This window comes from Brienomyrus brachyistius, chromosome 22 (assembly GCF_023856365.1).
Source record: "Brienomyrus brachyistius isolate T26 chromosome 22, BBRACH_0.4, whole genome shotgun sequence".
NCBI lineage: Eukaryota > Metazoa > Chordata > Actinopteri > Osteoglossiformes > Mormyridae > Brienomyrus > Brienomyrus brachyistius.
In genome coordinates this window covers 8,536,527-8,563,297 of record NC_064554.1, presented here as the reverse complement: position 1 = coordinate 8,563,297, position 26,771 = coordinate 8,536,527, and the positions used below count along the sequence as shown (strand labels likewise).

Below are 26,771 nucleotides of genomic sequence, written 5' to 3'. Positions count from 1 at the left end.
TCAAATGGTTGTTAATGGTGGCTTCGGTCTGACATTGGCGTGTTTCCTTTGTTAATGTTTGGTTCGCTGCTCGAGGCGACTGGGGGAAAAGCGGATGTGGTGATGAATCCTGAGGTACAGCTCGGCTCTGCAGGAAGCCTCTGGAGCCTGGATGGAGTCGTGGGTTCAGCCTGCTTATGGCCCAAGGACTAATGAAGCCCTTTTCCTCTCTCCCTCTATCCCTCCCTTCTTCGTGTTGCTGTTTTTCCCCCCAGAAATCCGTCCCAGCTACCCCTACCAGCCCATAACCCCCCCATTTGGCAGCCATTACCCGTATGTGCTTCAGCCGGCTGCGGCCGCCGAGGCCGACGGCCTGGCCCCTGATGTGCCGCTGCAGGCCGGCGATGATGTCAAGCCCGCGAGGCTCTGCTCTCCGCAGATGGTGGAGCCCCGGCCGGCATCCCGGTGTGAGCCGGAGGAGGAGGAGCACGCAGCCCTCAAGCAGGAGCCGGGTATGGAGGACAGCGAGGAAGGGCTGGCCCAAGGGGCACTGGTGTCGCACTGTGACAGGACAGCCTCTCCGCCTGCTGATCGGGACATCTCGCCCTGCCTCGAGGGACTCCCCGTGGCTCCCATGATGCCAGACTGCGAGGAGGACCTGGGGAATGGGGGTGACATGAAGGTGGAGGATGTGGCCATCCTAAGTTGCAAGGCTCCAGCCTGCTCTTCCCCCCTGGACACCCCCCAGGGAGATGAATTGTTAGGCTGCTATACCAAGTCCCCGGCCTGCAGCCCCGCACTGCACATGCCAGCCCAGGTGGGCTCTCTTACCGAGGAGGCCAGTCTTGGGACCCTTGACGTGAACGCCCCCTTCTGTGACGGCCCACTCTCCCTGCACCACCAGCCATCCTCCGCTCCTCCTCTCGACATCACGGCCGAGGACCCAATGGCAGGCATGATCGCACTGGTGGCAGCCAGTGAGCTGCCCCAGGCGATGTCCTCCCAGGCTGGCGCCGCCCTGCTGGAGCCCGGTGCCCTGCAGGGGATGGCCCTCCTAAGCGACTTGGCTGCGCTGGAGCTGGAACGGCAGCGGGGAGATGACCTGGGTGAGGTTCACCTCCGCAGGGGTAGAGCTTAGAGGTTGGGGGTGTGGTTGGTGTGTGTGTGTGTGATGCATGTTGACGTGGTCACCAGGGGGCAAAATGAGCAGGCCTGAGCTACGGAAATCCAAATGGATGTTGTATCTCTTGTGTTCACACTAATTAGTGTGACCTTGGTGAGATGGATTAGAGCTGAGGTTGACGGCGATTCCCCCCCTGGTCCGAGTTCTGTGATTGTGGTGCTAGTGGCCTGTCTGCGTCCTGCTCTGTGTTGATTTATGGGCGTATCTGCGCAGGCATGACGGCACCCTCTGCTCTAGAGAGCCTCCTGGCGGCCAGCAGGCAGGTGCTGCTAGAGGCATTGGAGATGCCCCCTCCAGTGAGCCTCCGCCTCCCAAGAGAGCTTGACCCCAACAAGAAATACAGCTGGATGCAGAAAAAGGACGAGCCGGTAAGTCGCTGGTGGATCGGCCGGCTCCAGGCACCTGATCTCACCCTGATCTCGCTCTGTGTGTTAGTTTGGCTGATTTATGCCGTGTTGCAGGGCTTGCTCCCCGCCCATGGTGCCATGCTTGTTGGCGTGTGACGGGCTTTTCGGAGACACCTTTCCTAAAGCAAAATGTTTTCTGTTTGGCCTTTTTTTTTAGAGGTGTCAAAAATGCATTTGCTTTCAGGAAATGGGAAGAGGGATGGGCCATGGATTACTGGAGGAGTGTGGGGCCGCGAAAAAGGCGCCCTTATGCGGCCAGACCTCGTGTTTGTGCTGCTCTCGCTTTACATAAATATCGGTTTGCCTCAAAGTAGGCTTGGAGATTGCAGTCAAAATCCCACAGCAGGGCTGTGGAGGCCACAGAGCTTGCATTCAAATTGAAATGTATGGCTCCCAAATGCCCCCCCCCCAGGGCAGGAGAGGTGCCAGGACACATTTTACTGCAGTTGATGAAAGGTTCTTAAAGTTCTTTAAAGCCTTGTGTGTGATGCTTGCCCCCACCGTTCTGTTCATGTCATACCTACCCCTCCCCTCCCCAAAGCTGTTTTCCAAGTCTGGCTTGGAGGGCATAGATGCCATGGAGGTGGACTTCCGCATGAAGCTGGCCGAGCTGCAGAGGAGGTACAAGGACAAGCAGAGGGAGCTGGGGAAGCTGCAGAGACGCCGTGACAGCGAGTGAGTCCCCCCCTCCCCCAGCCCCCCACCTCAACCAGCGTCTCTTAGCACTCTGCTACTTAGTATTTCAGACACAGAGACTTCCTCAAAGAGCCGTCACCCGCCGATCCCCCGGTTGTCCCCCTGACCTTTTTCTTGGAAGGCTTTACCACCCCCCCTCACCGCCACTGCTGCTGGCTTATTTGTTATTCAATCCAGTAATTTTCATGGCCCATATTACCACACTGGAATGTGTCCATACAGTAACCGTGCTGCACATGGCGATGGGGTTGGGAGTTTCTGGGGGGTGTTTGACTCCCCGTTGGTGGGTGTCTGCCGCAGGGAGAAGCCGGATGAGAGGAGCAGGTGCCTGGCCAGGAGGGGCCCAGGGAGGCCCCGAAAGAGGAAACGCAGCCTGTCGTCATCCACTGGAAAGCCGGATGGCAAGTGTGGAAAGTGAGTGTGTCCTTCTCGGCCCTGTTGTTCCGTCTCGTTTTTCTCGTGCCCTGAGCTGCCGACCAAAACCCTCTTATGCAGACCCAGTCCGCAGACACCGGCAGTAAGGTGGGTGTCCCTTTCGTCCCCCCAGCTTTGGCCGTACCTCCCTCTTGTCTGAAGATTCGGAGACGGGGGAGATCCTGAGGAAACGCTTCCAGGGCACAGGTCGTGAGGAGGATGAGGAGCTGGAAGGTGGAGTCTTGAAGACGAAGAGGAAGAACAGGAGCTGGAATGATCCGGAGGTTTTGTTGAGCTGTTCTCAGGAGGTTGGTGTCGCCTGTGCCTGAAACGTGCCGTTGTCAGAAACGACGTGGCTGAGGTGCCTAATGACCCCAAAACATCTGTTCCCTGATAGATGCAGAGTAAAAGCTCAAAGAAAAGGAGACTTAGCGAGCAGGAGTTGGCGACCAAGCTGGACAAGGCCTTGTCACTGACCAAGCTCAGCAAGATCAACAAGCATCCGTTTAAGTTTCTTGAGTGCCCCTCAGGGAAACCCCGCATGAGCTCCAGTAGTTGTGGCAGGCTGCCTTCGCTCCAAGAAATGGACATGAAAGCGAGGGTGGGCAAGCAGGCGCTCTCAAAAGGCCTGGGCATCTACGAGAAGCCTTCCAAGGGAGGTAAAAACAAAATGGCTGCCAAAAGGAAGCACATTGGTGAAAGCCACAAGCTGAAAGGTCAGAGTAAAGCATCCTTCTCTCCGGCTCGCTCCGAAGTTAGCAGCTACTCCAACAGTAAGTAAACATTTGCATTTATTTATTTGGCGGGTGCCAAGTGTTCCACATTGTAAGCCTTTCGGGGAGCATTTAACCAGAGGTGGAAAGTTCTGGTCCACAAAGTACCAAACTTTTGTATCAACCAACCAGTTTAGTACTCGTATACCAAACTGGTTTGGGTGAAACAAAATCATCTTTTGGATTTTTACTTTCTGAGCCTGAACGTTCCATTTCCCAAACCCACAAATGAGCTTGATGTGAGTATGTCAAGTGTGCATCCAGTTGGCAAATGGTAGATTTGGGAAATGCAGCTTTTGCAGATGGGTAAAGTGGGTGTTGTGGGTATGAGTTTCAGTGGGGTCCTGGTTCTGCATTGATTTGCCTAAGCTCCTCCTGTCCTACTGAAGGCTAACAGATGGCGTTTATTTTCTGAACATGATTGAACCAAAGGCGTTGAATTCATTGTTCCCCTCGGTGTTCAAATTATAACGTTTTAAGACGGAGTCTGGTTCTGATCTTTCCCTCTAAAAATTCCCCTTTCGCCCCTCCCCCCCCGTGCCCCCCTCCCTCGAAACATGCACAAACACAGTCCGGTTTTCCCCCCACAGACACGGACTCGGAAGAAGAGGACAAGTCTATAAAAGCCGGGTGGCTGTCCCGGTCCGTTTTGGGCCGGCCTAACTCTCTGGCCCGGGGGTCCAGCCTGAGCAGCTCCGGGTCCCGCAAGAGTCACACGTCATGGAAGAGGGGCACATCGTCGGGGACTGTGAAGCCAAAACGGGAGTTGGGCAAGACGAAACACAAGCACTTTGCTTTGCTCCTGCGGGAGGCTGAGGCGTACTCCTCCGAGGACTCGTTCGACCAAGGTTACTAGAGCCGTCCTCTGTACAGAATTCAGATGGTAGCTCTCAGCCCTTCCCTGGCCAGCAAGGGAGCCCCCCCTCGTTTGGCCTGTTCCCGGCAGCAAAGCCTGCCTCCTGCGCTCTGACTGTGTGATTTATATTGGCTCTTTTTCGAGTCTCCCCTCACCCCCTCTTTTAATGACTTGATTTTTAATTTTTGTCGCGTTTTTAGAACTGTAATGGGAGTTTGTGTGGGAACTTTTTGCCTGATGATTGTACTGCAGTTTGGTACCCAAGCTTATTAAACATGCTGCTCTCGTTTTCATGGAAAGAAGTGAACTGTGTGCCTTTGTGTCCTGCCTCACCTCCATGTAGATGACTAGGCTGCTGCTTCACGCCATTCCTAAATACTGCTCTGTTCTTCAAATATCCCTTTCTGCACAACTGTAACCGAGGCTTACCAAAGAGAACATCTTATTTCTCCCCAAAAAGGCAAAACCGTCCCCAGATCTGACACTTGGGTTGGCTGCAAGGGGGGGAGGTTACCTGGAACAGGAGTATTGGGGGTTGGGCTGGTCAAACCAGTTTCAGTATCTCAGCAGGAGACCAGCATGGACATTTTTTACTGAATGAGAAAATACCCTAAGTGATTCATCGATCATAGGGCCACTAATACATTTTTTTTGGTTTTGTAAAGGGAAACGTAAATGATTTAACAAAGCACGATTTCTTTTTTTTTTTTTAGTGTAGATATGTAAACACCTATTTCATGCAGGTTTTTCTCTCTCTCTCTTTATGTGCACAAAAAAAGCCAAATTTGTTCTCGCTTGGTTTCATTCGCTGCTGACTTGGGGCCGCGGTTTCTCCAGCCAGCTCCGGCGGCTTTAGCTGCGTCTTTGCTCCGCCGCTTCTTGGCTGTCTCTGAGGGATATTTGGAAAATGGGGCGCGCCATGTGAACTAAACTACGAATAACCTAGCTGTGTTAGAATGCCTGCTTTCTCCCCGCAGCTGTCCAGCCATCTTTTCCCTCCTCTGACCCCCCCTCTCCTACCCATGATGCTTTTCACTGTCTTATCGGTCTTATGCGTTTGCTTGTCCCGCTACGCAAAAAAGAAGCGAAGCGATTGGCTGGGAGTAGGGCAGGCAGCTGGGCTGCGCGAGGTCACTTTCCATGTCACCTGAGCCATGAACATTGTCCTGTAAGTAGGAACGGCAGCCTTCTAATCTTATTTCTTTAATATAAAATATGGTCCTTTTGATTTGAGTTTCGACTAATCACTTGTCCTACATTTCAGCGAAGAACAAAGCTCAAACAAATCTGAAAAATCACCATTTGGAGGTTGATCCTGTTCAGATGTGACTTGAACACAGCAGAGTCTGTGCCCCAAAGCTGTGGTTATGCTTGACCTGGAGCATCCAAGACCACAACCCTTCTTTGAGGCAGATATTTCCTGACAGCACAGTTTGAGGTTTTAGTGCGTAAGGGGTTGATGCTGAAGTGAAGGGTAGAAGGTGGTATAGAAAACCAAGGATATAATTTCCTTAGAATTTATAGGGTAAGTTTAAATAGGTTGAACGTAGTGTGTCTGTTGCTTTAGTGTACATTCATATGGGAGGTTCTGGAATTTTTTTTGATAAGTAAGCTGGTGGTTGTTAAAAGTGGTCCTCAGAGAGATGGGCAGGGGCTTGGACCCACCTCAGTTATGCAGCAGATTATGGGTTTGCTATGGACATTTTATCCATAGGATGTAGTAACGATAATGATGATCATCATCATCATTATTACAGAACCAAGATGTTCTTTTGTACGTCACTATAGTTGCAGTGGGTTATAGGGGTAGGTGAGGTCATGAGGAAGACGATGCTGGACCAGGTTAAGCATAACCAAGGCTGGTGAGGCCCCCCTTTGACAGACGGGCCCCTGGGGCCTGTGAGCCATACAGGCCTGCCCACGCAATGCTCTTCATGTGCCCCCCAGGCTTGCTTCTTCTGCTCTCTGTTTAATTTTGATTGCTCAGGGTTACCCTGCCTTGTCTCTGTGTGTTATACCTGCATTCAGGGCCAAAGATGCACACTTTGGCTGCTTCAGAACCAGTGTTTCTCAACCTGGTCCATGAGGACCCCCCCTGGCAATCCACGTTTGGGAAAGGGAGGGAGCAGAAATGTGGACCCGGTTGGGAAACACTGTTCTAAACCCCTGCCTCCCTTTAACCCCTTCCTGCGTTTTTATATATAATTGTATGTGTTTGTGCCGACCTGGCTGACACGCAATGTCTCGTGTCCTCGTCCTTCTGTAACATCTGCCTGGTTTTTGAGAGCAGGGTTCCTGCTGTCTGATTAGACCTTTTTCCAGTCTCCTCCTTTCAGTTCCCGCCCTCAAACGCATCAAACACATGCAACTAACAAGTCTGTATTAGTAACCTTAAAAGAAAGCGGCATGCATGTCATAAAGCCCCCCAACCCATTTCCTTCTGGGAGTTCTGACTTCCCCGGTTAGATGTGTCTGGATTTGCCCGGCCCTCCAGCCTCAAGCTGGCTGGATCAATCTTCATTCTTTTTTAAATTTGGATGTGTGCAGATGCGGCGCCCCGGCCCGCTCAGGACGGCCCCGTTAAATCGGGCTTTGTTCCCCCGCTTAGTCTCGGGCCGCTGTGTCGTCACGGCAACACTCCCTCCTTGGTAAATTTAGGCCCCCAGACATCCGATCTTCGGTGGCAGTTGGTGACACGCTGCACGGTGCCGCCTCTGCGGGGGGACAGCAGATGCGTCCCAGAGGCTCAGTGGGGTGTCTTCGTTTACTTGCCCCCCCCTATTCCCCCCCCCAAGTCAAAATGAGGGAATGCCTCAGCAGATAGTGATCGTGTCATACACGCATGTGACTGTTTTACAGCAGCTGCTGTTGTAGACAGAGATGTGAGATCTGGATTTATCTATCCATCTTTTGCATGGTGAGCTCTGAAGGATTTTAGCTGCTTGATAGTCATGAGGTGTTTTGAGTGTAAAGTTGTTTTTGTGTATTGTGTTGAGGAGACATTTCAGACATTTGATCTGACTTCTCTTGGGTCTCCTTGCTGGGAAATCCAAATTTTGTTTTTTTTTTTTTTTTAATTTATTTTTTCTCAGATTACTTCTCGGATAAGGAGGACTATGACGAGGAAGAGGACGAGGAGGAGGATGAGTTTGGGCTGGACGGGAGCGATGGGCTCTGCTCGTCCTCGCTGGAGGAGAGCGGCCTGGGTATGCTCGCTCGCTTCGCTGCCAGTGCCATCCCCAGCCCTGTCACGCCCACGCCGCTCTCCATTATTCAGCTGGAGGCCAAGCAGAAGGCAAGGAAGAAGGAAGCAAGGCAGAGCCTTCTGGGTAATCCACAACACTGGGGCTGGTGGGATGGATGAAAGAATGTTATAGTCACGTATTGGGTGGGACAGCAACCTTGGGTTATTGAGGGACATTTCGTTGGGTGGAAAGCCGGCCAGTTCCATCGTCCAATCATGTGTGAGTAGTGAGCTCCTGACCATTCAGGTTAGGTGGAAACATTATGTCTGTGGCTTGCCATTGGTTACTTGTTTGGTGGTCACTAGGCAGGGAATGCCAGCGCGTCGTGCAGACCTTTGACCTTTTCTGCTCAGGTGTTTCTTGGGAAGGTTTACCAAAGTTGAACCGTCCTTAGGTGCCCTGCTTTGTTTGGTAGTCAGTGCCAGCTTCCTCTCACAATCTGATGACATAAAGGCATTTTCAGATACTTGCATGATACTAGCATTTCAGCCTAGGTTAGCAGTGGGCTAGCACAGTAACAGACAGGCCACAGGGCCCACGTGTCCCACGGGTGCAGTCGGGGAGCTGGAGAGCGTGTCGGCCATCGTGGATTAGCTCTGCTTTTGAAGTGCTTTCGGAAGCTTCTGGGCTTTTCTGTTGTCAGGCTTCTGCCCAGAAAGGGCCTGAAGGACCTACAGGCAACAGCGGTTAGTCAGCAGAATAATAAAGAGGTACCTGCCATGCGTCTTATCTTCAGGTACGGAGTTTGAGTACACAGACTCAGACAGCGATGTCAAGATCCGTAAGAACTTCCCCTCACTGCTTCACGGGAAGAGGGCACCCCCTGAGCTGCCCCTCCTGCCCCCTGCCAGCGCCCGGCGTGAGGATGCCAGCCCCTTCAGGCTGAAGGCGATCGGGGGGCGGGGCCGGCGGCCCAAGAGGCTGCGCTCGCCGCGGGAGTCCAGCCTGGAGCTGGGGCCGGACGCCAGCGACGAGGACCCCTGGGCGCGCCGGCGCAGCGAGCGCATCTTCCTCCACGATGCCACCTCCCCCCCGGCCAAAAGCCCCCCACCTCTTCTCCCCAAAGCCATGCGCTGTCCAAGGAAGGAGGCCGCCACGTCCCGTGAGCTCAAGGATGCAGGAAAGGTGCTTTCCTCCCCCGGCGCCCTTCCCTATAATATGACAGACCCGCCTCAGGTTGCAATCACAGAGAAGGGATTGTGGGTAATGCCAGAATGTGTCTTTGATACTTTTCATTGTATTTGAGCCAGTATGACCACTGGGAGTGTTTTGCTTTGTACGTATCCTTGCTTTCCTGTGAGACTGCCGGGGTCAGTGCGATGGCCTGACCATTTATCCAACAGCCCTGCAGCAGCTTTAAGGGTTAAGGGTCTCGCTCATGAGCCTGGCAGTGATGTAATCTCTCTGCTGGTCACGGGATTCAAACCAATGACCTTCCAGACACAGACCCAGACCCCTACCCTGCAGAGCTGCATTCCACGTTTACCACGTTGATGCAGTCATTCACATAAATTTCATTTGGGGTTGGGGGGGGGTGGTTCTCGTTTTCTGGACATGGTTTCCATGCTGAATCTATTCATCATTGTCTGTCTTTCAGAAAAAAAAGGACCCGGAGCGCCCCCTGAGCATGTCCCCCCCGCCGTTGAGCAGCACCCCCGTGGAACCCCTCCCTGCCACGCCTGGATCCCCCGTCTGCCTGGGTCGTAAGGGCAGGACCAAGTCCAAGCAGGGGGAGATCAAGAAGGAGGTGGGCAACACCCTTTGGTGAGCTTGGGGGGGGTGGGGGGCTATGGGTGAGACTAAAGCTCTGATTTCCTTCGTTTCCCAGCAGCCTCGGGGGAAAGGCGGGGCCGTCAGCAAGCTGATGGAGAGCATGGCTGCCGACGAGGACTTCGAACCCAGCCAGGACAGCAGCTTCTCAGAGGATGAGAACCTTCCGCAGGGGGCACCCTTGGACCGGCCTAGCACCCCCGGTGAGCCCTGTCACCATCAGGCAAATCAGCCAGCATCCGGCCAGTCTCATGGCATTGTGCCGACCCCCTTTACTGGTGACTCGGGATGGCCGGCCTCTCGCAATGGCCTGCAGTACAGTTTGCAAAAATCAGCTGCAAAGTGGCCTCTTGGTTATTGTCACGAAGGTTAGTGTTTTAATATGCGGGGAGCAGACCGACACGTACACATCCAGCGAATCAGAGCCGACCGGCCGATCAGACACTCGTGGTGCCTCAGCTGCCTGCCCCGCCTATGCTCCCTCCCTCTGAAGTGTGCATGTGTGTGTGCGTATGCCTTACAGCCCCCCAGAACTGCGTGATCGATAAGGATGGTCTAAAGGACGGCCTGAGGGTGCTCATCCCCATGGACGACAAGCTGTTGTACGCCGGCCACGTCAGCACTGTGCACTCACCAGACATGTGAGTGCACCCCCGGTCTGGAAAGCAGTGACACCTCCCCCCCATCATACTCTCTCTCTCTCTCTCTCTCTCTGTTTCTCTCTCTCTCTCTCTCTCTCTCTCTCTGTTTCTCTCTCTCTTCACGTTCCTGCAGCTGTGATTCACTAGCTTTTCCGCAGCATTGACAATGTAACAATAAGGTCGTTTACGTGGGACGTTGTCTGGGGGGGGGAGGGGGTGCCGGTTTTTGTTCATTTGCTAAATGGCCAGGCTGAGTGCTCGGATGCGTGTCTCCCTGCCCCCCCGCTTACCCCAGACGTCTCATATGGGATTAATTGTTTACGTCTCAGCCAGGGAGGTGTCTGCTCACAGTCCCCCCTTTTCAGGTCCTCCTCCCAGCCTGTACTGCGTCCATCATCAGAGAGGGTGGCTCCCTGTGTGCCCCCCCCTCCATGGGGATAGTTTTAAGGAACCTTAACCATCGCGGCTCGCTCGCTCGGGAAGCACTTTATTGCGCAGCGTGCTGCTGAGTTACTGCTCGCGTAAAACGGAATTCGTGCTTCGGATATAAACACAAACCCCAGGCCGTAAAACTGACAGATGCGTCTGAGCGCCGGCAGATCCCGTTTTATGACTCCGGGGTTTTTTTCCAAACTACCCGGAATGCTTCTGCGAGCACGAAGCGAGGGCGGCTTCTGCGGGATCCGGCCCCTCGAATGTTTCTCTCCCTTCACCGCGATGCAAATGAAATGACCCATAATTTAATTTCCCCGTAAGTGCAAAATGAGGCTTGTTATTCACTGGGAGAAGTCGCCATGCATTTATGTGGGGGGGGGAAGTATATTCTGAAATACGACCCCCCAGTAACACAGTGAACTCCTCCACTCTCTCACTTTCGACGGCTGGTTATGAGTGTTTGCTTTGTATATCGTGTGTAAGCCCGGAGGCTGCGATCCAGCCTGTAGTATTTATTTAGTCATGAACCGCTATGCAGGTCTGTGCTCGGATGTTCTTGTGTTTTTTCCTTTGCCTGTATGGGTCCAGCACTCCCAGTCGCTTTGACCGTACCTCTCCATGGCGGCTCAGCGGCAGAGGAGTAGGATGTACCGGCTGGGATTCCTGTCGACTGACTTTCCGCCCTGCGGGGCACTCTCATTTGCACTTAATTGCAATTCGACTGCGCGTGTGCCCGCCTTTGTCTGCGACGGGCCGAGTTATTGTTCTGTTTTGTGGAGAGATTAATGCATCCAGGGCTGGAAAGTGAATGTCTAAAAACCAGTTCCTGTGCCGACTCTAAAGGAGCAACCAGTATGACCAGTTTGTGAGTAGTAATCCAGAGTCCACAATAATATTAATAGTGGGGAAGCCCGGTAGCACAGTGGCACTGTTGCCTCACACCTGTGGGACCAGGATTCGCGTCTCTGCCAGGGTCCCATATGTGGGGAGTTTGCATGTTCTCCCTGTGTTCTCTGGTGTCCCCCTACCGACCACTGCGAGTGTGCGAGCACATGCATGCATGTCCTGTCTCGGGTTATTCCCTTGCATTGCTATCTTCCAGGATAGGCTCCAGACCCCCACAACTCCGCCTAGGACAAGCAGTTATAGGACATGGGTGGATAGAATTTTAATACCTTTCCCGAGTTCCCATGTTTCCCCAAGTTTAGGGAGGGGATGTTTAGGTCTGAAACTTAATGCATTTAAATTTGAAAAGGTGTGTTTTTGCGTCCATTGTTGATTCTGTGTAGACCAAATGTCCCGGAGTCTCTCTCCTTCCCTTTGGGATGTCGGAGGCTGTCTGGCGCCGCCCGACGCGTCAGTATTGCATGTCTGTGCTGTATCACACACAGCCTAATCACTTCAGAGATGCGGCTGCTGTGTTAAAATGGGAAGATTAACTATTTCTTGGCGGGGGGGACTTCTGGTAGTGTTATTCATCTCCTTTGAGCCCAAAGCGTCGTTTTGCTTAGCTGGACTTAGCACTGATACGGGGGGAGTGTATGCCTGCCGGGTCACTGCTGCTTCTCCTCCTTTAGTTAGTGCTTTTTTCAGTCTAATCGTGTTTCCCGTGACGGCCGGGTGCGTGTGTGGCCTGCGGGCGGATTTGGGCTCTGAATGAAGCCGTGCACATGAAGACAGCATGGAGAAGCGGCGCGATTCTCGTCGTCAGCTGCTGCCATCCCTGAGCTGGCCCTGCCCCGCCCCGCTGTGCATTCTGGGAAGATGGGGATTCTGGGCCATCGCCGCGCTCGTCTTCCTCCGGATCGGCCCACAGTAATGCTGCGAACATGCCTGGGACTTTGTGGGGATGAAACCAACCAGGCGCGTGGAAACGTCATGCTGCAAATCTGTCCTTGCCAGCAGGTGGCGTTGCTGGTTAGGACCTACAATAATCAATTTATCACCGGTCTTCCCATGATGTATCCAGTGAGCTTATCCAAACCAGCATAGGCTGCAAGACATGGAAGCATCAGGAATGAGATGTCAGTGCTTCAACAATAGCATAAAAATATTGGATCTTATTAATGCAAAATGCAAACATCAACTTGGCTCTTCCTTGCTTCTCATCTATGAAGGGCTTCTGCCTTGCTTTGTAGGACTGAACTCCTCTTATGAATGTCCTAGCAGTTCCCCATTGTTCCTGAAGGTCACTTGAGGTCATCCTCCGATTTATGTGACATAGCTAGATAAAGGTCATCTCTGCCATTAGAAAGTTGCTTCCACCCTCTGCCTGGCAGGTCTTTGGTCACTGCTAGTATCTCTGGTTTCACATTGTTGTAATATACTGCTGTCTTAGAAACGTTGAGCCTGGAAGCGGCCTGCCTGCCTGCCTCGCAGTGTAGCCGTCTGCCAGCAGAACCAGGGTTAAAGCAGCATTTAAAAATGCAAATCTGTTTTATAATATAACGTTGTCTTTTCATTTTATCCAGAGAGAAATGAATGGAGAAAACCCACAAAGATATTAAACAAGTGTGTGTGTGTGTGAGAGAGAGAAACCTGTTGTTTTGACGTTGTGGGGACCACCTTTTGGGTCCCCACAAGGGGAAACACCATTTTCCAAAAATCTGTGACTGCAATCATCCATCCATCCATCCATTTTCCAAACCACTTATCTTACTGGGTCGTGGGGGGTCCGGAGCCTATCCCGGAAGCAATGGGCATGTGGCAGGGAACAACCCAGGATGGGGGGCCAGCCCATCGCAGGGCACACTCACACACCATCCACTCTCACATGCACACCATACGGGCAATTTAGCAAGTCCAATTAGCCTCAGCATGTTTTTGGACTGTGGGGGGGAAACCGGAGTACCCGGAGGAAACCCCACGACGACATGGGGAGAGCATGCAAACTCCACACACATGTGACCAAGGCGGAGACTCAAATCCGGGTCCCAGAGGTGTGAGGCAACAGTGCTAACCACTGCACCACCATGCCTCCCCCTGACTGCAATCAAAAAATCAAAAAAGTGAAATTGCCAAAAGTCTTGTATTTTGTTTGTTTGTTTATGGTTAAGGTTAGGGTTCAATGTTTGGCATTAGTTTTCCCCCATAGAAATGAATGAACGGTCCCCAGAAAGATATGAATACAAATGTGTGTGTGTGTGTGTGTGTGTGTGTGTGTGTGTGTGTGTGTGTGTGTGTGTGTGTGTGTGTGTGTGTGTGTGTGTGTGTGTGCGTGTGTGTGCGCGCGTGTGTGTGGTGGGTAGGTGGGGGGGATTAGCTGGGAAATTTAATGATGTGATGTGTAATTTGACTAAGGGTGAGTAGAATCCATTTAAGATCTCTGGTTCTGAACTGAACTGACTCCCAATCTGTCCTGAGAGGGAAGCAGAATCTGCTCCTGATCTGGCCACGGTAATACACCCCCCCCCCCCATACATCAAAGCTTCATTTCAATGACGCCCTTTACTTTGCGCAGCGCGCATTGAGCATCGCCTGGCCGGAGTTCTGCAGACAGCCTGATCGCTTCACAAGGGTCCCGCTGGGAGCACATTTATGTTTAAAACAGCTGCAAAATATATAAAAATACGTGGCAGCTGATGCTGACAATCCCGAGTTGCCAGGGGCATTCCAAGCTGTTTGTCTTTAAGATTAAAGCCCGCGTTCCCTTTCCCTCTGAAAACGGCCTTTTAACAGAGTTCATTACTGTTATTGCAGCAGACAGCCTGAAATTAATTTACTCCCGGAATCGCTTAGATTTCTGTTATGTACTGGAAAAATGGCCACCCCCTTAATATAGAACATTCTGATGGCTGGTTGAAAGAACCAGGTCACGGTGATGTTCAGGGTGGGGTGGGGTGCAGGGAGCTGAGCTTCTAAAAACGCTACCGTAACTATGCAAGTGTCAGCTTGCGGTGATTCATGCCGACGGTTCCGGCGACATACATTATGAGCAGCTGGAGCAGCCTGCCTGTTCCGTCAGGTTCTGCACCCGGAACGCTCTCGTGACAATGACCGACTCCTCTCCTGTCTTCGGTGGCCATGGCTACAGCACAATGGGAACCGGGACGCTGTTCAACTTATCGGATAAACCCATCTCCCCATTGTAGATCACCACAAAGCCTCTCCTTTACGTCAGCCCCATGACCACCTCTGTGTCTCCCTCCCCAAAGCGTGAGAGTAGGGCATCAGCAAGCCTGCTGGAAGACGTCGGATTCCACAGGGCATATCTCTTTGAAAGGCTCTTCAAAGCATCGTTTGGTCCTCAAAGGCTTCTCTCCTCAAAGAGTCTGAGCGACCTCTGAAACTGCCTGAGCTCGGGGCTTATTTAGATGCTCCTAGGTCATACCTCTATCGATCAGGCGGGCGAGCGAGGATCAACCCTAAGACATGCAATTATGAACCAGCGCAGAAATATTGTTTTTGTTGGGGGTTAGGGTGGGGTGTGTAGTTTTAACGTGCGTGTGCATGTGGCTGCGAAGATCCGGTGGTTACTCTACAGAGCGGCCCACTTCCCGGAAGTTCTAACTCCAGGTTGTGGGGGGCTCGTATCTTGCAGATACAGGGTGATGGTGGAGGGCGAGCGGGGAAACCGACCCCACATCTACTGCCTGGAGCAGCTGCTGCAGGAAGCGGTGAGTACCCCCCCCCCCCCTCCCCAGACGCGGAAGGCCAGCCTCTCCCCTTGCCAAAAATACCCGGTGTTACCGCGGCCCCTCAGACAGATTTATGAATCCGTTTTCATCGCAGCTGATGATTCATGCCGTTTTCTGGAAAGGGAGCGACGCAACAGAATGATTTCATGTTCCCCAGATGCTTGATGAAGATAAACAGTATATAAACTTACCGCTGTCCCGCTCCCCCTCACCCAGCCCGGCTTTCCTAAACGCTGTTTAATCTGCTCTTCCCCTCGCTTCCCTTTACGTCAGAGCTGGGCCCACACGCTGATTTTCCCTTACAGATTATCGACGTGAAGCCTCCATCCGTGAGGTACCTCCCTGAAGGCACCCGCATCGCTGCTTACTGGAGCCAGCAGTACCGCTGCCTCTACCCGGGCACTGTTGTCAGGGGTAACACTGCCTTTTCCTTCTTGCTTACTGTGTTTTCCGGAAGACCTTCCGGTTGAAGGTCCTCTCGGCCCCATCTTTCCACGTCTGCTGCACCAGATTCATCCCTTGAAACTGAGCTCTTCTGCCCCTTTCTGTTTGTCCCATCCCAAAATAGGGGCAACCCCTAATCGCACCAGGAGGACAGATGTTGGTTGTCCCCTCAGGGTAGCTCACACCTTGGCTGGACAGCACATTTGTACAGGGAGTGGGGCACGTGTGATGTGAGAATGATTTTCTGTGAAAATTTGACCCCTGTCCATCTGCCTGCATGCTGCATATGGATGCAGACCCTCCTGTCAGATTGAGATAAGGGTGGAACAGCATCTGCTCCCATTAGAAGCTCATGCTCTGAGCAGAGGCCTGAGTTCTATGTGAAGGCTGCTAGGGAAAGTTCTGTAGCCCTTACCTCTAGAAGAAATTATTACCCCCCCCCCCAACTAGAATCACCACCTACAGAGGTATTGGATTTGGAAGATGAAACCACTTAGGCCAAAATCCAGGCTTCGGAATCTATGAATGTAGGAAATGCAAGGTCCACTCAGAGAATTTCATGATACAATGGCTGTTGTATTTTGGGAAGGCTGTGTTTAATGAAGGTGTACAATGAGCTCCCATTCATTTGGGGGAACACAGGCTGGGTTGGGGAGGCCACACTGATTGGTCCTGAAGCCTGTAGGATTCAAGGATACTGGGAGGCAGAGGAATCCCATCCAGTTATATGGCGTGACTGGGAGGGACGTCGACCTCATGAATATGCTTTTGTATTCTGTCCCTTTAAAAGCATGGGATTCTCCTCACCGGCGTCCTTGGTTTGCTTAAAGGGATGGGCGTTTTACACTTTCGTTCTTCAATTTGTTGGCATGTTCCAAGTGCCAGCCAGTCCTGTGCGACGTCTGGGCATGACGTTCGTGGGACTGCATCTCATGGCCTGTCCTGCTCTCATGCCGACAGGAAACCCGGACGGGGACGAGGACGACGACTTGATAACCGTGGAGTTTGATGACGGGGACACCGGGCGGATCCCTCTGTCTCACATCCGCCTCCTCCCCCCCGACTACAAGATCCAGTGTAGGTGTCTGGCGAAGCGGGAGGGGGCCGACATTTGAGGGGGCACATCTGAGTGTGGTGGGGCTCCTCACTAAGGGCCACATTTAGCTCTGCTACTGATATTCAAATAATATTTTTAAAGTAATGTAAACTTGGGGCCAGGGGGCTGTTTTATTTGGGTGAGGGTCAGCCTGCGATCTGTTGGTTTTGGCCTTTGAAGTTTAGCGATGAATGCTGCCGGGGAGATTTGTTTTGCTAGCACAGACAGAGATGTGTTTTAAATGGCCATCTCCCTGATTTATCAGCATGTCCGATATATTCCGCAAATGCGGTTCCCAGCCTCACTGGTTTTCCCCCAGTTAAAAGAGCACCAAACCTTTCCAAAAATAGTTTTTTTTTAGGGGGGAGAAATGAAAACATGGACAAAACACTTTATGAAAATATCCACATACATTGGGTCTATAGAAATATCTTGCAGGTCACGCAGAACGCTTGTATTTCATATCGGTTAAATTAGTTCTCTAGGCATAAATGTAATTTCGTTGCCTCCTCTTGAATGTTTCTGATTCATAGCCGTGTTATTTTGGGATAGTTTTATTCTGTGTGTTTTTTTAAATGATCCCTGACCTATAACACTAAGATGTCTGTAAAGTTTGATTGCGGGAGTAGCCACCTAATACCTTCCTTGCTATAAAAAGCCTGAATGGACACGGCTTGAGCATGGAGTGACATAGGCTATATTATTGGATGCTATATATAAGTTATCTCTACCATTTTGTTGAGGTAGCGTAAGTAATGTCTGTAGTGCCCCCTGTCTGATGTGATTTTTGTACTGCTTTTCAGTTAGTTTGTATTCTGAAACACACTCCACACTCCCCCCAACGCGTGTATGTCTGAGCCCCTCATAAATCCAGCTGCCTGGTCTGTCCCATAGGTGCGGAGCCATCTCCTGCTCTTCTGGTACCCAGCACGAAGAGGCGGGGCAGGAAGACCAGCAAGGACGTACCGGAGAGCAAAGAGGTTGAGTCGCGGGTCCCGGAGGAGGCTACCCCGAAAAGCCGGGGGAGAAAACCCAAGCCGAAGCCGGGTAATGCCACAAAAAAGCTACTGGATAGATAATTTAAAGCGCAGGTCACAAACTGCAAGGAAACTTTTCAATGCCTGTCTGTGAAAATTCTGTCTGTTTTCGTAAGGAAGACAATTTGGGAACTTTTAACTACATCTGGGCTTGGAGTGATGGGACAGTTTTACCCTTACCATGAACCGTGGTTAATGTTGGCCTGGTAATCCCGCTTCTCCTTCACAGAGCCAGAGACCATTCCGGAAGGGCAAGATAAAGCAGCGGGTTCCTCTTCCTCAGATACCCAGACGAAGCCCCAGGTCTCTGGAAGACCAGGACCTAGGCCGGGTCGAAAATGCCAGGAGGCTGGGACAGCCAGGTCCTCTGTCCTGATGTCTGGTGGACGACAGAAGAAAGCTGCAGGAGTGAAAGCTTGCACCAAAGCGTACTCCCATCTGCAGCCTGTCTACACTGCTCCTATGTATGGGAAGGTCCTGCCGGTCGATATATTTGCAGACTCTGCCGGTTCCCTCGGCTCCTTCGTACCAAATAACGAAGGCGGTGGAACGGGGAAAGTCAGATCGGTCAAGAGAGGAAAGAACAGTGAAGATCCCCCCGAGGGTGGGCTTGGAACAAAGCCGCAGAGGAAAGCGCCTCAGGCTGAGATTATGATCAAGCTGGACCACGAAGGCGTGATGTCTCCCAAAACCAAGAAGACCAAAGCCCTGATGATGATGGAAGACCAGAGCCTGTCCAAAAAAGAGCACAAGACCACGATGGGCATAGCGTACGGTGCCGTCCTTCCAGGGGAAACTCCTCAGAAATCGCCCAAGGCTAAAGCTTCAGATCTAGATGTTCCCAAGATGGGAAACGTTTCAGCCTATAACATTAGAGAGCTGGGAAGCGGGGGGGATGGGCAGGCAAAGGCCAAGGATGCCCAAGCGAACGAGGACGCAGAGTCTGAGAGCAGTAGCAGCAGCAGCAGCTCCAGCTCCAGCTCTGAGTCAGAAGGTGATGAAGAAGAGAGATCGCAGAAAAAGGAGACGCAGGAGGACGCAACTTCCAGCAGCTCCCGTGCCTCCAGTCCCGCCTCCAACTCGTCCAGCTCTTCTACCAGCAGCTCCTCATCATCATCCTCTGGCTCCACCTCCTGCTCATCATCCTCCTCTTCATCGTCGTCGTCGTCATCCTCCTCCTCATCCACGACCGACGAGGACTCTTCCTGCAGCTCCGACGAGGAGGCCCTAACCTCCCCCCAGACGTCTTCCATGGCACAGCAGGCGTCACCCCAAATGGGAGACCAGCAGTCCACAAAACCTCAGGCTGCTTCATCTCCCCCCACCTCTAAAGGTCCAAGGCAGCAAGCTCCACAGAAGCAGCAAGGCAGTGGAAGGGCCAAGAGGCGCGAAGGCATCCATCTCCCTACTACCAAGGAGCTAGCCAAGAGGCAACGTCTGCCCTCTGTGGAGAACAGACCCAAAATCTCTGCCTTTCTTCCAGCTAGACAGCTGTGGAAGTGGTTCGGTAAACCAACACAGGTGAGAATTCATTGTTCACAGATCCATTTTATGCAAAAATGCTCAGTCTGCCTTGTTTTGTGGTCTCAAGCATTAACGAGTAACTGCTGTGCTAGAGGGACTGTTTAGACTGAATGAAAATGACTGCCTTTGTTGACATTCATTACTGGCATCGTAAGCTGAGTGACAGCTTTATATTCGAGCGATTTGAAACACTTTCTCAAAGCCTGGTTTCTGTGTTAATTGCTCTGCAGAGGCGTGGAATGAAAGGAAAGGCAAAGAAGCTTTTTTACAAAGCTATCATGCGCGGGAAGGAGATGATCCGCATCGGAGATTGCGCGGTGTTTCTTTCTGCCGGAAGACCCAACCTGCCATATATTGGGCGCATCCAGAGCATGTGGGAGTCCTGGGGGAACAATATGGTGGTCCGAGTGAAGTGGTTCTACCATCCCGAGGAAACTAACCCTGGGAAAAAGCTTCACGAAGGAAAGGTGAGATCTGTTGCTTTCATATGTTCATAGATCTTTCCACAAAAGATTTAATCAGAGCTGACGTATACATCAGCCAGTGCCTCATTGTCTGCTCTGGAGACAACCACAGAGTAATGTTTGATTCTGCAATTCACTTGACGATTCTTGGTAGAACTGGGATCAGAAGTCCTCAAGGGGGCTCCCTGCAGCTCTGCAAGCCTCCAACCAGAGGAAGGACTTCATGGAGGTGAGAAGAACCGGGTGGAGATGACGTGTCATGCTTGTCTGCTAATTGTACAACCTTTCCTAACGTTCTGTCATTTGTCCACAGCGTGCTCTTTATCAGTCATCGCACATCGATGAAAATGATGTCCAGACGGTCTCTCACAAGTGTCTGGTAGTCAGCCTGGAGCAGTATGAGCAGATGATCAAGACAAAGAAGTACCAGGACAGTGAAGATCTTTACTACCTTGCTGGTACTTATGAACCCACCACAGGGATGATCTTCAACACAGATGGGGTGCCCATCATTTGCTGAGCTACCCATAAACCCTCTTATCACCTGTGACTCCTGAGAGCAGAGGTGTGGTGGTATCTGGAGGGAATGAAACCCATTTCATGAAAAATATTATTCTAAGTTGTCAAAATGTGTAGGAATGAATGTCCGGGAGCCACAGTGGAATGGAGTTTACTTCTGGAACTGAGAAGTGTGGCTGAGTGTTAAGACTGCGAAGCTGACCCTCTCAGGGACAAAGGACTTTGTGTCGACTTGCCGATTGAGTCAGAGGCTCCCTGATTATTTGCTCTCAGGGCATTGCAACACATCACACTGCGACTTGAAATGTTTTTGAGGAAGTGAGAATGAGGTCAATGGCAGCTCATTGCACGTATGTAAAGAAATAGTGTGCTCCTGGTGTTGTGGTGATATCCACAAGGAAAGTGGCTACCCGAGGGGAGGCTGATCAGTACCTGTCACGATTTCACGCCTAGTTTCCTTGATTTTTTTTCCTACTGGCTTTCATTGGTGATATCCATCCTCCGGGCTTGAGATCTCATAGGACACTATGACTCCAGCCTGACACCTGTAACGGCTTTGGGCCAGTGAAGGCCAATATCCTGGTAGACCCCCCACAGCTGAGGTCCGTTTGTCCCAGCAACCACCAGCAAACCTTGTCAGCATGCATCTGCAAGGCCCAGGGCCCCATCTGTACCTAACCACCTTGGACCACTACCACCGGATGAAAGGAACTGATCTGCTGCTCAACAAATAAGGTTGCAGTCTGGTTTGTTTCTCTGGCCTTTACCATATCAGGATTCTTCTGGAGGAGAAACTATGGACTGAAGCCTACATATCATCTTATACAGAAATGTACATTTGTATTCTTTCACAGACTGCAGTGTAACATCAATGGCCTTCTGAAGACACTAATCTGTGTTGTGAAAGGGGAACAATGCTGACCCAAGCACTTACGGAGCCATAGGAGAGTGATATTCCTCAACCCCCCACACACAAACCAGCCACGCCTGTTTTCAAATTTTGGGATTCTCTCAAACATCTGCTTGAGTTTCATGGGTGGTTACCTTACCGAAACGTAAACACTGATTCCTTCCAGCCAACCTGGGGCAGGTGGATGCAGCCGGACGGACTCCCCAGTGTCTTAACTGAGAGACGACAAATGCTCCCTTTCTGAACTCAAGTTAAACTGGGCTGGAGGGGAGCTCAGTATTTTGTGTGTATACATACATATATATATAAATATATATATATATATAAGTGTATTATATATTTACGTACAGATTCTTTTTTTAAAGAAAAGCTTTATAAAACTGTGAATATAATTTTAAAGGTATGGAAGCCTAAGGTAGAGGGTATTGCTTAATCAAGTTGCTGGATCCAGATTTGGCTGCACATTGCGGTAAGAAACTGTTGTCACAGAACACAATACAGGGTTCTGCTTCAGGAGTCCTTAACAGTATTTACTAGCTACTGTGGGTAATGAGTACCATTGTACCATAGTGAGCACTTAGCTGTACTTCTTGGCCTTCTGTAGATTTTTACATTTTTTTTTTGTTTAATGGACAATTCCGAGTGTAGGTGGCTTTGTGTTAACGACCAGTCTGTCACTCTTCCCGTTGGATCCAGATCCGCTGAGGGATTTGCACAATGCTGTTCACCCATATTATAACTTTTTTTTTTTCTTTTTCTTTTAACTATGGTGTGTAGTGTCGACCACAGTAGTACACCAGTGACAAAACTATTCTTGTAAATTGTTGTTATTTCTCTGGAATGCTATAATTTTGTTTTTTAATTAGGCCTTTCCGTTTTGACCTGCCTTTGGCCTCCCTGTTTTGGATAAAAGCACTTTGAATACAGTTGGATGTCTGAATGTTGCTAACCCATGCAAGGTTTTGGTATGCTTTAAACTTCTTGAGGAATGTAGAAAGTGGTCTTTATTTTTTTATTTTTTTCCCCCCCCGGGCTTAAAATTGAGGTGCACCTGCCTGATCAATTTGTCTTTTACTCAGTTCCTCTTTGCGGAGAATCAGCCAGGTTGTAATGAGAGTCTCTGCTTGCCTTAAACATGGTGTCCCAGTGCCCTCGCTGGCAAGAGACACAGGTCTTTCTCATCACAATCATACCCCTCCTTTGTCACTCGTCACCCAAATCTGTGGTTCCGGAGCCTTTTTCTTTGTGTACTACTGTGTGTAGCACAGATCCACTCATTAGGTGACACAGTCAGATGGCTAAGGTGTCCATCTTCTGAGGAGGCGCCAGCTTAGCATGTCGATTTTGCTTCTTTTTTTGATGGGATGTGCTGGCAGTCTTGCCTTGGGTGCCACATGGGCCTCAACCTGCACTCATGAGATTTACTTACCCAAAATGTACCGAGGGCAGGTTGAATAATGATTGGTTCAGAGAGAACCAATCAGATTGTAGATAGTGGGTCCAAGCAACTAGAGGAGGCAGGAACAAGGCATCCAATTGGTTGGTCCTGCCTCCTCCTCGTGCTTGGACCTACCTCCTCTACAATCTGATTGGTTATCTCTCTGAACCAATCATTTTTTTTCTCTGCCCTCCTACCCCTTTTGTGTAAGTGAAACTCCCATGAGCTCAGTGTGCACTGCTTTCATGCTGTACGTGATTGCTGCATTTCCAGTCAATCATCCTTTTTTGCCCTTGAATCGGTTTTTATAAAGTTGAGTGCATGTCCTAAATAATTTTGCCGTCTACATGCCTGATTTTGTCCCAGTTGATGATTAGCCCAGGGGATCCTGACGTGCATTAAATGTGTATTTGCAGCTCAAAAAAGTGTCAGACTCACGATCAAACAAACCCCAGTGGGGTGTTTGAGGTGGGGAGATGAATAAAGCCCAAGATGTAATCTGAGTATTAAACCTAATTGCCGTTGAGTTCCAAACTGGTACTGGCAGGTAGATTTGGCAAGCTAGACACGTGCAATTACTTCAATATAAAAATACATATAACTTTGTTTTGTCATGCCAGAATAAATGAATGTGTTGACTCGTATCCCAAAGGCGTTTACGCAAATGTTTACTTGCAGAAATACTTTAACCTGCATCACGAATCATCGGTGTCCTTGATTTTTAACACTATGCATATCCCATAAAGGCATTTCTGCCGAGTATTTTGGTTTTATTGTTCCATGTTAGTGGTAATCTAGTAAAGCCACTCAGTTTGTTAGTAGCCTTGCTGGTATTTGGTAGAAAGGCAGGTTAAGTCCTGTTGAGTATTTACAGGACTGTCAGTCAAGAAAAGAAGTATTTTTTAGAAACCCAATGCTTTAAAGACGTTAAGCTATTTTGTGATAAATCCAGTTGTAAAAGGAACCCGAAACCAGTTTTCATCAGTGCCAAATGATTGTGTCTGATTTGTTTTTCTTAGTGACTCCAGAGTACTTTGCAGTTGTTTACGTAAATATGCTTCTAAAAGTATTTGGGTCTCTTCTTTCTTAATCTATGTGATTTCTGCCCTTGAAGAATGTTTCCCAAAGCTCAATGCACTTTTACAATCTATTTGGATGACGAATGCTGCAGAAACGAATGATATGGAAGTGGAGAAACCATGAGTGAGTGAGGTACCTTTTAAATATTCTCAGCACTGTCCTTTCACCTGGACTTTTAATCCTTGGTGCGCCCTTCCACCTGTGAGTGAGACGGTCTGTCCTGGTCTGCTGGAGCCTTTGTCCAATCGGGAAGTGCTGCTCCTGTCATTGTCAATCTGTGATTGGCTGCTTGCAGATCAGGTGGCTGCAGGCCTCTGCTTAATTAATGTTAACCCTCTTGCTTCCTATGGACTTTCCCAGGGTGCCCTGGTGCACACTCATTTCAGATGTGTCAGCAGCTCCCCCCCCCACCACCTGACATCAGAGGCCTGGAGAGCGTCCTGCAGTGTGTGTGTGTGTGTGTGTGTGTGTGTGTGTGTGTGTGTGTCTATAACAAGGCTCTTCAAATCTAGCCCTTGAATCCAAATCCAGGCCTTGTGTTCAGTTCTACTAGGTAGTTAGTTTAATAATTACCGATTCTGATTGGCCAGAGGCTTCACACCTGGCTCACGGGAAGGAAGGCTGGAAAATCAGCTGGGCTCGGACCTCAAGGACTGTGATTTGAACAGCCTTGTTCTATTAAGAGCTGTTTTCTGTCACATCAGTGATGTTGGAAGGCTGAATTATAATTTTTTTTTTTTTGACATTTCCGTCTCGTACTCTGTCCTAAACACTAAACGTGCAATACTGCTGATTTGGGTTTCGTGTGGCTGCTAGGGAGGAGTGGCGCCTTCACTGAGGGATGAGTAAGCGAGAGAGAGCGAGCGAGCGAGCGATGGAGATAACCGTGGCGAGAGCAGGCTGGAGGCTGGACCTTGACCCCTTTTTATTTGCCGTTTCTTCACCGTTAATTAAGGTCCTGTTACAAAAAATAATAGTGAACCAATGTTTAAAGAATAAAAAAAAGATTATTTTGGAAATATAAAGCATCCGCATTTTATAAATTATCCTTTTTTGAGAGGAGTGATAAATATGAATATGCTACTTTGTATAAACATTTAATCATGTAAAAATGAATAAATAAAAAACATTAGAAAATATGAGATGAAATGTGGCTTGTGGTGTTTGTGTACATAAAATTTACTTACTTTTTTATTACAAGTACTTCGAACGTGCGTTTCCATTTTAATTTGAAACCTTTCTAGTAACGGGATTTTATAGTTTGTTCATCAATAAAGAAATGTAACAAAGTTTTGTGTAACCTGTCTTTATTTTCCCCAAACTCAGAGACGAACCCCTGCATGGTGCTTCAGCTGAAAGGAGGCTGCGCTGTTGGTGGCCTGTAGGGGGCAGTACTGAGTCATATTTAGAAAGTGACACAATCCATCCATCTCCTCGCTCACCACATTTAGCAGACAAGACAGATTCCTTAGATTTTGAGAATCTTTGGATCAGGTTTTGCTGCAGTCCTGGGATTTGTCCTGTGGCAGTTGGAAGAACCTGGACTTATGTTTGGTGCTATAGTGGGGGTTGGACCACATGCATCTGACTGTAGCTGATCATCTTGGATAGTAAATTACCATCAGCAGTTGAACATTCCTTCTGAGTGGCCCATACCTCTGATACGGACTATGTTCACTGCAGTTGATTTCAAAACTGCCATCAGACTGTCTTTGAGGGCACAGTGAGGAACCATTGTATTCATCCACCCATCCATTCATCATCCATACCTGTGTGTCCTATGCAGGGTGACTCGGGCCCATACTCTATTGTTTTCTAAAGTTATCTACACAAGGTTTAAGTGGTTTTATGTTAAGCCTGTTATACGGTGAATTAATCTTATTTAGGTTGTGCTTTATGTGGTGCTTAGTGCAAATTTGCCGTAAGTAGGAGAATCTTCTTTTAGCATAAGTGGGGCTTTATGTCCAACGTGGGAAGTGCTGGGCCCTCTGACCTTGTCCCGGTGCCTCTCAGCCGTCCCAAGTCGGGTGTGACCTGCTGAGCAGCAGCCGGACGCCCCCTCAGCTGTCCCCCGCATAGCCACTAGCCTGCAGTCCCTGTGACGGTGGGGCCATCTGCCCTGCAGTGATGATCGTACCCTCAAGCTAAGTCACACACTCACACCATCCATAAAATGGCTTGATATGGAAGCATTCTGGGAGGGGGGGAAGCGACAAGTACATTTTTATAGAATAACTGAAGTGCAACCTCCATCCAACTTGTTTTACCTACAGACCCTACACTCCGTTTCCCTCTTAATATGCTCTCTTGCATGAAATGCTTTCTTTGATGTTCAGTGTAGTACAGGACGGTGTTTTCCAACGTGTATATTCTCAGCAGTCAGTTTGTGTTGCTATTCATCCATCCATTTGGATTGCAGTTTGGGCTGAGGACTAAGAACTAAAAAGATTTATAATGGCTTTAATCAGTCTCGCATTAACTAATGTTAAATGTCACTGCTGAAATAATGTCTGCAGTTTTGTGTTTGTCTGGGTTAGGAAAAACAGGGTGTTATCCCAGCAATGCCGATCCATTGTTGTCTTTTAAAATTACCGGTATGTTTTCAGTACTTCATCTCTAAATAACTACCTCTTTGGAATGCTTGTAATAGCACCAATTTCACATAAAATATTTTATTAACAACGTCGTCATGAATTATGTTGGGGATCGTGAATTTCCCCCTAAAATGCAGTTAACCACAGGGATCGTGGTCTAAGCATAAATTATATTTGAAGGAATAATCTATAGCGGTTTTGGCAAACGGACTTGCTGGTTCATGTTTTCTTGGCCTCACAGGTATGTACATAATATTACCGTGACCAGAGCTGCTTTGCTGAGCAAAAAGACTGTAGTTCTTTTCAAGGAGACTTAATCCCTTATTTGCCCTCCAACACTGAACATGTTCCACATGGCATACCAGACTGTGGAAATGCCTGAAATGTATATCCGTGTATACACACAAGAAAGTAGCCACTTGGAAAACACGCTAGCATTGATTTTAATCTGACAAGGTCAATTTGTTTCAGGACAAACAAAATGGGTTTCCAGGGCAGGTATCTTGTGCTTTTCAAATGATTTTTTGGCTCTCTTTTAAGCAAGCCCCACCTATTAGTTGAGTATCAGTTATGTACTGTCCCAATTCATGACTGCAAACTCCTGTCATGAATTTTATTAATATACATTT

The 26,771-nt window shown here is 49.7% G+C and overlaps 1 protein-coding gene across 1 annotated transcript in view; it reads left to right on the top strand.

Moving 5' to 3' along the window:
• Positions 1–24,837, top strand: part of LOC125717464 (trinucleotide repeat-containing gene 18 protein-like) — a 47,672-nt gene extending 22,835 nt beyond the window's left edge. Inside the window, 20 exon segments of the mRNA XM_048990406.1 lie at positions 255–1,085; positions 1,376–1,530; positions 2,111–2,244; positions 2,566–2,679; positions 2,813–2,987; positions 3,077–3,452; positions 4,043–4,300; positions 7,401–7,637; positions 8,290–8,678; positions 9,151–9,300; positions 9,382–9,526; positions 9,847–9,964; positions 14,940–15,015; positions 15,342–15,450; positions 16,441–16,557; positions 17,471–17,623; positions 17,843–19,134; positions 19,368–19,604; positions 19,756–19,830; positions 19,915–24,837. Of these exon segments, the coding sequence (XP_048846363.1) occupies positions 255–1,085; positions 1,376–1,530; positions 2,111–2,244; positions 2,566–2,679; positions 2,813–2,987; positions 3,077–3,452; positions 4,043–4,300; positions 7,401–7,637; positions 8,290–8,678; positions 9,151–9,300; positions 9,382–9,526; positions 9,847–9,964; positions 14,940–15,015; positions 15,342–15,450; positions 16,441–16,557; positions 17,471–17,623; positions 17,843–19,134; positions 19,368–19,604; positions 19,756–19,830; positions 19,915–20,121 (5,348 nt within the window). The 3' untranslated portion in view covers positions 20,122–24,837.
• The last annotated feature ends 1,934 nt before the right edge of the window (positions 24,838–26,771 follow it).